The sequence below is a fragment of the Tursiops truncatus genome, chromosome 11 (genome assembly GCF_011762595.2).
Source record: "Tursiops truncatus isolate mTurTru1 chromosome 11, mTurTru1.mat.Y, whole genome shotgun sequence".
NCBI classification, from domain to species: Eukaryota; Metazoa; Chordata; class Mammalia; order Artiodactyla; family Delphinidae; genus Tursiops; species Tursiops truncatus.
The window spans coordinates 78286460-78301086 of record NC_047044.1 but is presented as its reverse complement, the minus strand read 5'-3'; the positions used below and the strand labels follow the sequence as shown (position 1 = coordinate 78301086).

General features: G+C 36.3%; 1 protein-coding gene across 1 annotated transcript in view; it reads right to left on the bottom strand.

Annotated features, from left to right (window-relative positions):
- Positions 1-5005: 5005 nt before the first annotated feature.
- Positions 5006-14627, bottom strand: part of OVCH1 (ovochymase 1) — a 47926-nt gene continuing 38304 nt past the window's right edge. Inside the window, exons 19-22 of the mRNA XM_033867311.1 lie at positions 8171-8296; positions 6591-6726; positions 5477-5616; positions 5006-5061 (exon numbers count right to left, since the gene is read on the bottom strand). Coding sequence (XP_033723202.1) covers positions 5006-5061; positions 5477-5616; positions 6591-6726; positions 8171-8296 — 458 coding nt within the window. The remainder of the gene's footprint in view (positions 5062-5476; positions 5617-6590; positions 6727-8170; positions 8297-14627) is intronic.

Here is a 14627-nt window from a genome sequence, read left to right as displayed (position 1 = left end):
ACATACAACCTTCATTTATCCACAGCACAGCCAAATGAATAAGAGGCAAGGTACAGTAACTGGCATGAAAGTCAAAACCACTAGCTGGTGTAAATGAAATTTTTTTAGGCAATAGTTCTTAGAGGTCTCCTGTGAATCAGAATCCTAGGGCTAATTAGCAATGGTTTCACTCAACCTCCCATCACCCCTGGATTTCTAAAGCATCCTTCAGAAGATGATGGAGACTGATCCTCACTGATGGTTCTCTCTCTTGTGAGGCTGCTGGTAATAGCCAGACTGCTGTCATGAAGTTCTCTGTAACTGCTACCCTATGAATCTAGTTCAGCTTCTAGAACAAAACATTTTTCGTTCATCTTTTGCTTTTTATTTATTTTTTTAAAATAACTTGATTTATTTATTTATTTTTGGCTGCATTGGGTCTTCGTTGCTGCGCGTGGGCTTTCTCTAGTTGCAGTGCGCGGGCTTCTCATTGTGGTGGCCTCTCGTTGTGGAGCACGGGCTCTAGGCATGCGGGCTTCAGTAGTTGTGGCACACAGGCTTAGTTGCTCCATGGCATGTAGGATCTTCCCAGACCAGAGCTCGAACCTGTGTCCCCTGCATTGGCAGGCGGATTCTTAACCACTGCTCCACCAGGGAAGTCCCTCATCTTTTGCTCTTTATAGTTTTCTTTAAGATAAGAATGTTTAACCATTCTCTGGAGAAAATTTGGAGAATTTAAAAAATAATTACTTATAATCTTGCAATCTAGAAATATCCACTTAAACATATTGGTGTGTTTCCCCTTAGACCTTTACTTAAGTCATATATAGCACTTTTTTAAAAAAATTAAAATATACTGTGTAATTTTTTCATTCCAATCTTCTCACTTAATATTGTTAACACAAGTTCATGTGCCCGACGCACGGTGAGGCCAAACAAACTGAAATGTCGGAGTTTGGAGCAGAGAAAGGTTTACTGCAAGGCCATGCAAGACTCATGCCCTAAAAAGCCTCAAGCTCCCCGAAGGGTTTAGGGAAAGCATTTTTAAAAGTCAGGTTGGTGGGGTGGGGGTGGGGTGTCGCAGGGTATGTGATCAGATTGCGCACAATTCTCTGATTGCCTGATGATGAGGGAACAGGGTGATGTCACGGGGGTTAACTTTATCAGTCCTTAGGCTCCAGGAGGCCTGGGGCTCTGTGCTCATGGTCATCAAGTAGTTAACATCTTCCATTTAGTGGGGGGGGGGGTGGGGTGGGGGGGGGTGTTGGTGGTCCACATCTAAAACAACTCAGGAAATTTGCAGAATATGGGGGGGAAGGCCTGTCCCGGGAAGGCCCTATAGGATTCTGCTCAGTTACAATATTACATGTAAGAGTTTTCTGTCTTCTAAAAAAGTTAGCTGAAAATATTTTATTTAGTGGTGGCATAATATTTTATCCTATGGATTTACTATACTTTTCTTAACCAATTTCCTATTTAGATCCTTTTTTTTTTTTGGCCATTATCATAAATAACACCAGGTGAATGAATATCTTACACATAAATGTAAAGCATATTTTTTATAAATATGGGTAAAAATAGAAACGCTGAATAAAAGGTTATAGATTTATAGCTTTTGAAAAACATTTCTATATCTTCCTCCAGAAAGCATACGACATATTATACCTAAACAACAACCTGAAAATGTCTGTTACACTGCATTTTGTTTACTAAGTATAATCATTCTTCAAATCTTTTTTGTCAGTTAAGTAGGTAAAAATATTTTTCATTTCCGTTTTAAAGAGGCTAAGTATTTTTTCTCACATGTATTTATTTATCTATGAATTGCTCATTCAGATCACTTGCCCATTTTTATATTAAGGTATATCTGGGAAAATAATAATTCTGAATTGTGTTTTAAAATTAATTGATTAAACTCTTATTGTACTATTTAAAAATTGTTTTATGTTAGGGATCCTCTTAATTCTAAAGGAATATAGCTGTGCTTTACAATTGTTGAGTCAGGGTTTATTATCATAAGGTTGATGATTCAAATCTGCTCCCTGTGACAAACCATTTCTAAGTTTAACTGTTCATACACGGTATTTTCTGAAACAAACATTCTAACAAAAGCAGTTATAACACACATAGTTTCAAGTCAACAATTCTAGAGCTGTTAAGCTTTTCACTATTATAGGAAAACTGCCCTTTTTAGTAAACAGATGGCCAGAGGATCACTTCATTGTGACAAGAGACAAAATAAGGAGAGATTTAATTTAGATTGTATAGTAACTGATATGCAAATATTCATTAACCTTTCTTATCTATCAAAAGGGGTTAAGGGTTAATCCAGTGCTTTTTGTTTTCAAAATCACTTGGGTCAATAGTTTGTAATTCTTTTGGAACATGAACAAAAGACTCAAAAGCCTTGGGAACTCTGGTTTTAACCGAAATCTATTCAAGGCTGAGTCAAAGATATTTGGGCCTGTAAATTAATTTTATTTTACAGATGTGGGCTTTTCTAATACTGATTTGTAAACATTCCCTATATTAATTACCTTAAGTCTTTCTCAGAGTTGTTGAAAATCTTCAGTTTGTTATTTGCTTTTTAATTTTGTTTCTGTTGAAGAAAAGTTTTTAGTTATAAAGGAGGCTATTGATAATTTCCTATTTTCTTCGATTGCTTTTACACAAGAAGATCCTTCTCCATCCATAACTAATTGCTTATTTTTTAAACCTTTAGTGGCTTAAGAAAAATGCTTAACTCTTTAATCAACTGTTCTATGAGGTGAGAGAGAATATAATTTATATTTTCCTCCCTGATTTGTAATGCCAAATTTATCACATATAAATGCCTTATAGTTTCTTGTGCCCCTTCTGGTCTATTTATTTCTAGTCATGTGTGTCTATTCTTGTACCAGTACTACCCTGTTTTAATTATCATTATTTTAAAGTATGTTTTAATACTGATAATTCACCTCATCATCTGGTCATTTTTTCCCCAAAAACATTTTCAGTTAGTTCTGTTTATTTTAAGGATAAACTTTAGAGTTATTATCAATTTCCTCCTCACTCTCCAAAAACAATTCCCATTGGGATTTTGCTAGATTTTGCTATATTTATAAATTAATTTGGGGTGAATTAATGTTAATTTTGTCTTCCAGTTTTAGAACATGGTCTTTTCTCTATTCAGATCTGTGTGTGTGTGTGTGTGTGTGTGTGTGTGTGTAAATTTCACATTTGCACAATAAAACTCACATTTCATTTTAAGGTTATTCCTAGTTACATGGTTTTTGTTGCTAATTATGACTGAAGTGATTTTTCCATTATATCTTTTAACTAATTTTTACTGGGATGGTTTTGAGGATACGATTATTGTATCATTAATTTATATCTATTTTTTCCTGATTTGACCTAGTTTTAAGATAGATAATACATTTTCAATATTAAACTATTCGTGCATTCTTGGGATATAGCATAGTCGGTTATGTTAAAAATATTCATTCAATAACCTATTGACCTCAAAAATTGAGTTAACTCCTATAGGCTATGAGTCTTATGTGCAAAAATTGAAATAGTCATAAAATTTTTGTGGAAGAAGATAGGAAATATTACATGTTTTGTGAACTAATTCTAAGTAAAGAACAAATTCTAAGTAAAGAACAACAGATATATAGTTCATTAATTCTATAAATTATAACTGATATAACTAATGTACTGTTTTCCATTTTTCTTCATTTCTTTGTTCTTCCAAACTGTGTGTTCTCCAACACCCCATTGATGGAGAGGCAATAGGGAAACAACAGTCTAATCTTTTCTTCTAAGCACCACAATTTTAAGAATATGAATTAAAATGTATAATTCTAATTCAAACACAGCAGAAACTTGGTTTCTTTTATATTGGTTAACATGCATTCTCTCATTTAATTCTCAAATTAATCTCATGAAGCAGTACAAGTAACAGGTATTCTGTAAGGCAAGAAGCATAGATAATTTCCAAGGATACTGGGCCTAGATGCTATAGTCTCCCCACAAGAAGCTAAGCCCTTATTGATGTTATGTTGACTCAGGAACCAGGAAAGCTCCATGTTTACTAACATTCCCTTAAGTAGAAACACAAAGATTGTTAATACACCTGCTTCTGGGATGGTAATGTAAGCCCGAAGAATAAAAGGACAGTGGGTTAGCAACTGGCTATATTATCAACTCTGGCAGGGCTCTACCTACATGGAGAGTGACACTGGCATCTGGGTCCTTTCTAAAGAGTCAAAGGCCAGGAAAATGCCACACATCCTCTCCCTCTGGGAGTCACCTTGTTACCTTAGGCATCTGTATCTCTGACTTAAGCAAATTGAGAATTTTCTCTCACTGTTGTGGCCTCTCTCGTTGCGGAGCACAGGCTCCGGATGCACAGGCTCAGCAGCCATGGCTCACAGGCCTAGCCGCTCCGCGGCATGTGGGATCTTCCCAGACCAGAGCACGAACCCGTGTCCCCTGCATCGGCAGGCAGACTCTCAACCACTGTGCCACCAGGGAAGCCCTAAATTGGGAATTTTTAATGCCCATGTATCTGTGTGTGCTGGTGATGGCAGAGTGTCTCTTCTTTTAAATCACACAAAAAGTTACAGGTAGATTATCTTCATGTCACAAATGAGGACAGTGATTCTTAGAAAGCTTTGGGAACATTCCCAAAGTCACTGAATTACTATGTGGTAGAACTGTGACCTACTGGACACAGGACCGTCAGATTCCAGAACTCTAGGCTGCTATATCCGGGTATATTGGGTAACATCAGTCTGCCAGCCCAAACCCTGTTTCCATTTCCCTTTTCTCTAGTCATCTCCCAGTTAGGTATGGCCATGTGACAAATCTGGCCAAAGTGACTTAAATTTGCTACAGGATTCCTGGAAACGTATTTGCTTTCTCCTTGGTGATAATCCTTCCCTGTGCCCCTTCTTCCTTTTTCCTCCAGTGTAATGGTGACAACTGAGATAGCCATTATGGAACCATTAGGAAAAGGCCAAGAGAATTGCAGTAATGCCATTCTTCACAGAGTTGAACTGTTGAGCTGTGGTGCATCTGCATCCCTCTGGATTTCTCTTTCTTTCAGAATAATAAATTTAAGTCACTGTAATCAGGTTTTCGGTTACTATCTAATTGACAAACCCATTTAATGCCTTTCCTGTGAACATTATTTTGCCTGATTAATATTATATTCTCAATTTTCTTGTGTTACATTTGTCTAAGACTGTTTATCCTTTATTTTTAGTATTTCTGGGCAAGTGTAATCTAGGTATGACCCAAGTAAACAGCATATAGTTGGGTTTCCTTTTTAACTTAATCAGAGAGTGTTACGTTAATTTCAATTACAATAAAAAATAGTAACAGTAAGGCTATTTCAATATCACATAAGAGACTAATTTATGTCATCTCTAATTCACACATTGAATATAAAACACTCTAAGAATATTTTGTGAAAGAAAATCAATAGCATAGTTCTTCACAGGAAATTAGTTACCTATTAATTTTTTGCCTGATCCAAATCCTTCGTAAACCAACAGGTGACCCTGACAGGCCAAGGGCATTGGTTGCATCTGGAAGTTGACAATATCAAGGCGAATGATGTGATTTGAAGGGGCCAATAATCTCCAGTGGCAGCTGTAGCACAGATGAAAGAAAGTCAGAAATGACTTCTAAATAGCATATGTTGTTGTTTACTTTGTTCATAATTCAATGCATCACTCAGTGAGTCACTGTTATTGACTCTACCTGCTTCTTCTGTGCTTAAGGTGAAAAAAAGATTTAAACTATAACAATTAAAAATATTTTCTAATACTGAATTTGTCAAAAGTTCACCCGTTATGGTGAATGGTTGATCAATAACTTGTATTTTATAAATTCTGATTGGCAGCCTATAAGAGTTAAAGAAGTATTCTTGTCCCAAACTTCCCCAAATCACATAAATTTACTTAGGATTGATACTATATGAATCTTCAATTTTTTTGTTTCTCATTTTAAATTTATTCTAATGTTTAATTCAGGGAACGTTCTCTTTCCACTGTGACTTTTTTTTTTTTTTTTTTTTTTTTTTGCGGTACGCAGACCTCTCACCACTGCGGCCTCTCCCGCTGCAGAGCACAGGCTCCAGATGCGCAGGCCCAGCGGCCATGGCCCACAGGTCCAGCCACTCCACGGCACGTGGGATCCTCCCGGACTGGGGCACAAACCCGTGTCCCCTGCATCGGCAGGCGGACTCTCAACCACTGCACCACCAGGGAAGCCCCCTCCACTGTGGCATTTTAAGAACCATTTATTGAGTACCTACTATGTGCAAGAAGCTTTTAGGTACATTATTTCAATCTCCAAAACTCTTTGATAGAGATTTGACTTTCCACTTTACCTAATAAATAGTCTCTTTTGTTAGGAAAGTACAATTTATCAACAGTATTTATTAATGTAATCTTACATTCAGTTATCATATATTGAAGGCCTCAAATAAGGGATTATCTCAAAGTCTATTCTTTAAGGGAAGGAAGTGGAAAATAATGCCTTAAGCAAATAACAAATATCCCTGCTTGTCAAGGGATCATCCATGAACTTCTTCCATTGTAGTATAAACATTCTTTCCTCACCTCATAGTGGTTCTGTGAAAATATCTTGGGATTTGTATGATTCCTGTTGGTTTGGTAAGAATAACATCGTCACAAGTGGTCACATGCTCTTGGTTTGAACTCTGAAGAAATTTGGTAGTTTTACTGCTCTTTGGACCTAAAAATAAAGAAGAAAAGGGATTGAGGTAAAACTAATTTTAAAGAGGCTTGTTATATGCCTTTTCAGCTCAGAGCTATCAGCTTTCCTCCCTGTTTTAGAAAAAAGTTAACAGGAGGTAGTTAGTTTCACTAAAAATTTTCTATCTGCAACATTCAAAAGATACAGAAAACCAGCACCTCTCTCAAATTATCTTTGGCACAGCCTAGGGTCTATGGAAGATAAAGTGTGATAACTATAGAAAATGCAGGTTCCCTGCACAATTCCATCTAAAAGCAATATTCATTTTGAAAAAATTTTTTATTGAAGTATAATTGATTTACAATGTTGTGTTAATTTCTGGTGTACAGCAAAGTGATTCAGTTTTACATATATAAATACATATATATATATATATATATATACACATATATATATACACACACATATATTCTTTTTCATATTCTTTTCCATTATGTTTTATTACAGGACATTGAATATAGTTCCCTGTGCTATACAGTTCCCTGTTGTTTATCTGTTTTATATATAGTAGTTTGTATCTGTTAATCCCAAACTCCTAATTTATCCCTCCCCTCTCCCCTCTCCCCTTTGGTAACCACAAGTTTCTTTTCAATGTCTGTGAGTCTGTATCAGTTTTGTAAATAAGTTCATTTGTATCATATTTTAGATTCTACTATATATATATATATATATATATGTGAATATATATATGTGATATCATTTGATATTTGTTAAAAGCAATATTCATAACATAGTTCTTTAGGAAAAAACTTTCCTATGATATACATGCTTTTCTTTATTACTCACTTAACATTTTTCCAATTGTCTCTCTGCAATGCTTTTCAGTGCCAAAGAGAGAACCTAGCTCTTGGTTACCTACGTTCATCAAGAGTCAGAAACCTCACTAATGACATGTTTGAAAATGCAGTCTGAAAACTCTGAATTGCATGAGTTTACATTTATAATGCTAGCATCTACTATTTGTTTAGTTTGTTTTCACAACTCATTCTAACCTTTTATTATTATAATATCACTATAAAGAAAACTCTAATACAGAGATAATAAATTGTCCAGAGCTAATCAGCCAGCTAAGATTTAGAACTCAAATCTTTCAATCCACAAGAATTATGGCTACAGAAAAGGATCAGTGTGGTGTAAAATCACAATCACAATAAAAAATGCTATCTTGCAATCAATATATCTTAGCCATGTCCAGAAATCACAATTCTGAATGATTTACAAGTCAATCAGCTTATTTACTGAGTAGTTTTTCCTCTTGGACCAGACCAATCTCAGATCACTTAAATAGATTTTCCCTTCAAACATAAGCTCGTTCCCCACAGAGACAATTTTTCTTACAAAACAATGTGTAAGTTTTGAAATATTCCTAAAAACAAAAACATTGATTTTTAACTTTATAAGTTTACTAAATGACCAAACATACCTTGGACTCTAAAGACAATATAATTTATGCCAAAAGCACCTTGCACACGGGAATGAAATGTCACCCTCACCAGTGGTCCAGAGCTCATGAAAATCATTGGGTAAAGCCTTCTCCCACATAATTCACCTAGGTTAAAAAAAAAAAATCAAATTTGATAAAAAAAAAAAAAAAAGAACATTTGCTTTTTTAACAGTTCTCTAATTTAGGTGTAGCAATTACTTAAACTCCACTCTGCCAAAGGAGGAGCAGGGTTCCAGAACTCAGATGACTCACCCAAAGTCACAGACTGATGGTGGGGAGTCAGGATTGGAAGCCACGTTCAAAAATTCAATACCTATTACAGTCGACTATGTCACACTGCTCCCTTGAAGGACAATAGGTAGCAAATTATTTTATCTTTAAAATAAGTCTGATGTGCCATTTTTCTCCTAGAAAAGTAACCTATTTATTAAAAATATATCACTGTGAAAATCCATGATGGTAAACTTTTTCTACCTGAAAATTTATTCTTTCCCTACATCCAATCTTCTTTTGATCACTTTACTTTAAGAACCTAAGTCAAAGACAGAACATAAAATTATAACCATAATTCTAAAATGATTCAGAGGGCTGATTAAAGAGGTATAGAAAGAATCCTTGATTTTCTTAGATTCAAAGTCACCTACTATTAAGAATAACTCAATATCATTCTGTAACATTTATTTAAATGTCACCTGCTCAGAAAGACTTTTGCCAGTTATACTGCATATAACTCTATGGCACCTGCATCCCAGATGCTTCTTCTCTCCCTTCCCATGCCATTTTCCCCCAGCCCTTCTATCTAACATATTATATATTTTATTGTAATATGTGTCCTCCCCAAACTAGAATATAAGGTTGGTAAGGGTGGGGATATTTTTTGTCCATTTTATTCACTACTGGATGCCCACAACCGAGAAGGGTCAGTCCCTGGCCCACAGTAGGTGTTCCATATATATTTGTAGGGAGGAAAGAAGGGAGAAGATTATATACAAGAAGAAAAAAACATTAGTTGGCATAACATCTTAGGATAAATGATGTTGAAATACTATTTGAAGAATGAGCAAATATTTATTTATAGCAAGAAGAGATGAACGCAGCTCTTGAATGGTTTCTGGCTCCCGCAGGGAAAAACATAGCATTTTACAGTGTACTAGAATACTACCTGACTTGAGTAAGAGGTAATGTTTCTATCATAGTCCTACAGTTCCACTAGCTATCATCTGAAGGAGAGAACAACTCTAGAAGTTTCAAGCTGAGAATTTCAAATCAAAGAAATGTTACATTGAAAAATTATAGGGGTTCCCCAGGTAATCCACAACAAAGTCAAACATGGTTTTCAGTAGAACAATGATAAAGGCAAGTTTTCCCAGAAATCATTTACTTCTATATGAGAATCTGGTATATGATAAAGATAGCTATAAATTAGAGAGAAAATATTTTTTTTAAAAAAAGAAAGCAGGCATAAGGCCATTTTACCATATGTGAAAATATATTTCAGCAGGATTAAGCTTTTTTTAATTAAAAAATTTCTGACCTCGGATTGAGAAATTAATTTTTAAAAATAAAAGCAAAGAGATAAAACAAAGATCAAAGATACATATGACTGTATTTAAACAAATAAATTTAAAAATTTTTACATCAACATATAAATATACAAAATTTAAAGGCAAATGACAACCTTATGAATAAGTACTTGTAACTTATGACAAAGGAAAAAGTATTTATATATATATATAATATATATACATATATATAGCTCTTATAAACCAATAAGATCAATACTCAAATTTAAAAATAGATGGTAATGACAACAAATTTAAAAATACAAATAGCTAACCAACACATGAAAAAAATTTATCCTCATTAATGATTTTTTAAAAAGTACAAATGCTTATTAAATTGATAATATCAGGTTATGGGCATGGTGAAAGAGGCTCTTATGCATTGCTAATGGCAGTGAAAAATGATTTAGTCTTTTTTTTTTTTAAACAAGTATTTAATATATTTATTTATTTTTTTTTTAATTTTATTTATTTGTGGCCGTGTTGGGTCTTCGTTGCTGCACGCGAGCTTTCTTTAGTTGCAGCGAGTGGGGGCTACTCTTCATTGTGGTGCATGGGCTTCTCATTGCAGTGGCTTCTCTTGTTGTGGAGCATGGGCTCTAGGTTCATGGGCTTCAGTAGTTGCAGCATGCGGGCGCAGTAGTTGTGGCACGCAGGCTCAGTAGTTGTGGTGCGCAGGCTCAGTAGTTGTGGTGCACAGGCTTAGTTGCTCCATGGCATGTGGGATCTTCCTGGACCAGGGCTTGAACCCATGTCCCCTGCATTGGCAGGTGGATTCTTAACCATTGTGCCACCAGGGAAGTCCCTGATTTAGTCTTTCTGAAGAATAATTTAGCAGTATGTATTCATGCAAAAAAAAAAAAAATGTTCTGAGTCTCTCTTATCCCAAGTTGGGGAGACATAGTAGGGAAAAATAAATAGCCAGATCCCTGTTCTCATGAAGCTTTCATGTGAGTCAGATAAGTGAAGAAGACGATTTCAAATAGAAACCACTGTTACAAATGAAATAACCAACAGAGTATGATAGAAAACGACTGTGGGAGGTGAAGGATGATGCTACTTAAGACTAAGAAGGCCTATTTAAGGAGGTGACCTTTCAATCAGTCACTCATTTATTAAATGCCTTCATTTCGTCCAGCAACGTTCTAAGGACTGGGGATTCCTGAAGTGAAGAGATGAGTTTCAGTCCTCGAGAAGCTCATATCAATAGGGAAGACACTGACATAAAAACATGAAACAACCTCATAGGTTAGAAGACAATAATGCCAAGAGAAGGGCCACTAAGAAGTACAGAGGTGGGAGTGATGAAATTCACATCAATCAGGTAGGCCTCATTAAGAAGGCACATTCTATGTGGAGAAAAGGGAACCCTTGAACACTGTTGGTGGGAATGTAAATTGGTGCAGCCACTGTGGAAAACAGTATGACTGTTTCTCAAAAAGTTAAAAATAGAACTACGATATGACCCAGTAATTCCACTCCTGAGTATATATCCAAAAAAATCAAAAACACCAGTTCAAAAAGATACATGCACCCCAAAGTTCATAACAGCATTATTTACACTTGCCAAGATATGGAAGCAACCTAATTGATAAAGAAGATATGATATATATACACAATGGAATACTACTCAGCCATAAAAAAGAACAAAATGTTGCCACTTGCAGCAACATGGATGGACTTGTAGGGCATTATGCTAAGTGAAATAAGTCAGACAGAAAAAGACAAATACTGTAGGATATCACTTACATGTGGAATCTAAAAAATACAACTAGTCGGGGGGCAGAGTCAAGATGGCTGCATGGGAGGACATTGAGTTTGCATCTCCCCAAAACTAGGGCACCTTCTGGATGCTGGTGGGGGACTTTGACACCCAAGGAGATGGGAGAAACCCTCAAGCAACCAGGTAGGACGTGGGGAGAGTGAGAGGGGAGGAGAGGTGGAGACTGGACAGGACTGGTGCCCCTGAGGGGTGGCTGGGAGAGGGGAGGGGTTCCTTCGCCTGGAGAGACCCTTAGGGGCTCGAGGATTATGGGGGAGTGTGCCTAGCATTTCTCCTGCCCAACTGGGCCGCCGTTAGCCGGCTGGGCTCCCAGACTGGGTCTGCTGCCCTCTGAGCCCCGCTCTGAGCTGTGTGGGACCTAGGACTTGTTGCACAAGTCCTCAACAAAATACTAGCAAACAGAATCCAACAACACATTGAAAGGATCATACACCATGAACAAGTGGGATTTATCCCAGGAATGCAAAGATTCTTCAATATATGCAAATCAATCAATGTGATACACCATATTAACAAATTGAAGGGGAAAAAACATATGCTTATCTCAATAGATGCAGAAAAAGCTTTTGACAAAATTCAACATTCAATTATGATAAAAACTCTCCCAAAAATGGGCATAGAGGGAACCTACCTCAACATAATATAGGCCATATATGACAAACCCACAGCAAACATCATTCTCAATGGTGAAAAACTGAAAGCATTTCCACTACGATCAGGAACAAGACAAGGATATACACTCTTGCCACTCTTATTCAACATAGTTTTGGAAGTCCTAGCCATGGCAATCAGAGAAGAAATAAAAGGAATACAAATCAGAAAAGAAGAAGTAAAACTGTCACTGTTTGCAGATGATATGATACTATACATAGAAAATCCTAAAGATGCCACCAGAAAACTACTAGACCTAATCAATGAATTTGATAAGGTTGCAGGATACAAAATTAATTCACAGAAATCTCTTGCATTCCTATACACTAACAATGAAAAACCAGAAAGAGAAATTAAGGAAACAATCCCATTTATCATCACAACAAAACGAATAAAATACCTAGGAATAAACCTACCTAAGGAGGTGAATGACTTGTACTCAGAAAACTATACAACACTGATGAAAGAAATCAAAGATGACATAAACAGGTGGAGAAATATATTATGCTCCTGGACTGGAAGAATCAATATTGTAAAAATGTCTATACTACCCAAAGCAGTCTACAGAGTCAATGCAATCCCTATCAAATTACCAATGGCATTCTTTACAGAATTAGAACAAAAAATGTTACAATTTGTATAGAAACACAAAAGACCCCGAATAGCCAAAGCAATCTTGAGAAAGAAAACCGGAGCTGGAGGAATCAGGCTCCTGGACTTCAGATTATACTACAAAGCTACAGTAATCAAGACAGTATGGTACTGGCACAAAAGCAGAAATATAGATCAATGGTACAGGATAGATAGCCCAGAGATAAACCCACACATATATGGTCACCTAATTTATTTCAAGGGGGGCAAGAACATACAATGGAGAAAAGACAGCCTCTTCAATAAGTGGTGCTGGGAAAACTGGACAGCTACATGTAAAAGAATGAAATTAGAACATTCCCTAACACCATACACAAAAATAAACTCAAAATTGATTAAAGACCTAAATGTAAGACCGAATACTATAAAACTCTTAGAGGAAAATATAGGAAAAACACACTTTGACATAAACCACAGCAAGATCTTTTTTGACCCACCTCCTAGAGTAATGAAAATAAAAACAAAAATAAATAAATGGGACCTAATGAAACTTAAAAGCTTTTGCACAGCAAAGGAAACCATAAAAAAGATGAAAAGATAACCCTCAGAATAGGAGAAAATATTTGCAAACAAAGCAACGGACAAAGGATTAATCTCCAAAATATTCTAACAGCTCATGGAGTGCAATATCAAAAAAACAAAGATCCCAATTAAAAAAATAGGCGGAAAACCTAAATAGACATTTCACCAAAGAAGACGTACAGATGGCCCAGAGGCACATGAAAAGATGCTCAACATCACTAATTATTAGAGAAATGAAAATCAAAACTACAATGAGGTATCACTTCACACTGGTCAGAATGGCCATCATCAAAAAAGTCTACAAACAATAAATCCTGGAGAGGGTGTGGAGAAAAGGGAACCCTTTTGCACTGTTGGTGGGAATGTAAATTGATACATCCACTGTGGAGAACAGTATGGAGTTTCCTTGAAAAACTAAAAATAGAACTACCATATGACCCAGCAATCCCACTACTGGGCATATACCCTGAGAAAACCATAATTCAAAAGGACACATGTACCCCAGTGTTCACTGCAGCACTATTTACAATAGCCAGGACATGGAAACAACCTAATGTCCAACCACAGATGAATGGATAAAGAAGATGTGGTGAATATATACGATGGAATATTACTCAGCCACAAAAAGGAACAAAACTGGGTCATTTGTAGAGATGTGGATGGACCTAGAGTCTGTCCTACAGAATGAAGTAAGCCAGAATGCGAAAAACAAATATCATATATTAATTCATATATGTGGAACCTAGATAAATGGTACAGATGAACCTATTTGCAGGGCAGGAATAGAGACGTAGATGTAGAGAAGAGACATGTGGACACAGGTGGGGAAGGGGAGGGTGGGATGAATTGGGAGATTAAGTTTGACATAAATACACCGCCATGTGTAAAATAGATAGCTAGAGGGAACCTAGGGAGCTCAGCTCAGTGCTCTGTGATGACTTAGATGGGTGGGATGTGGGGGAAGGGCGCTCCAAGAGGGAGGGGATATGGGTACACATATAGCTGATTCACTTCATTGTACCGCAGAAACTAACACAGCATTGTAAAGCAGTTATACTCAAAAAAAAAAAAAAAAAAGAACTAGTGAATATAACAAAAAGAAGCTGACTCCAATATAGAGAACAAATTAGTGGTTACCAGTGGGGAGGGTGTCAATATAGAGATGGGGGAGTGGGAGGCACAAACCATTGGGTGTAAGATAGGCTCAAGGATGTGCTGTAGAACACAGGGAATAGAGCCAGTATTTTGTTTCAGCTATACAAATGTA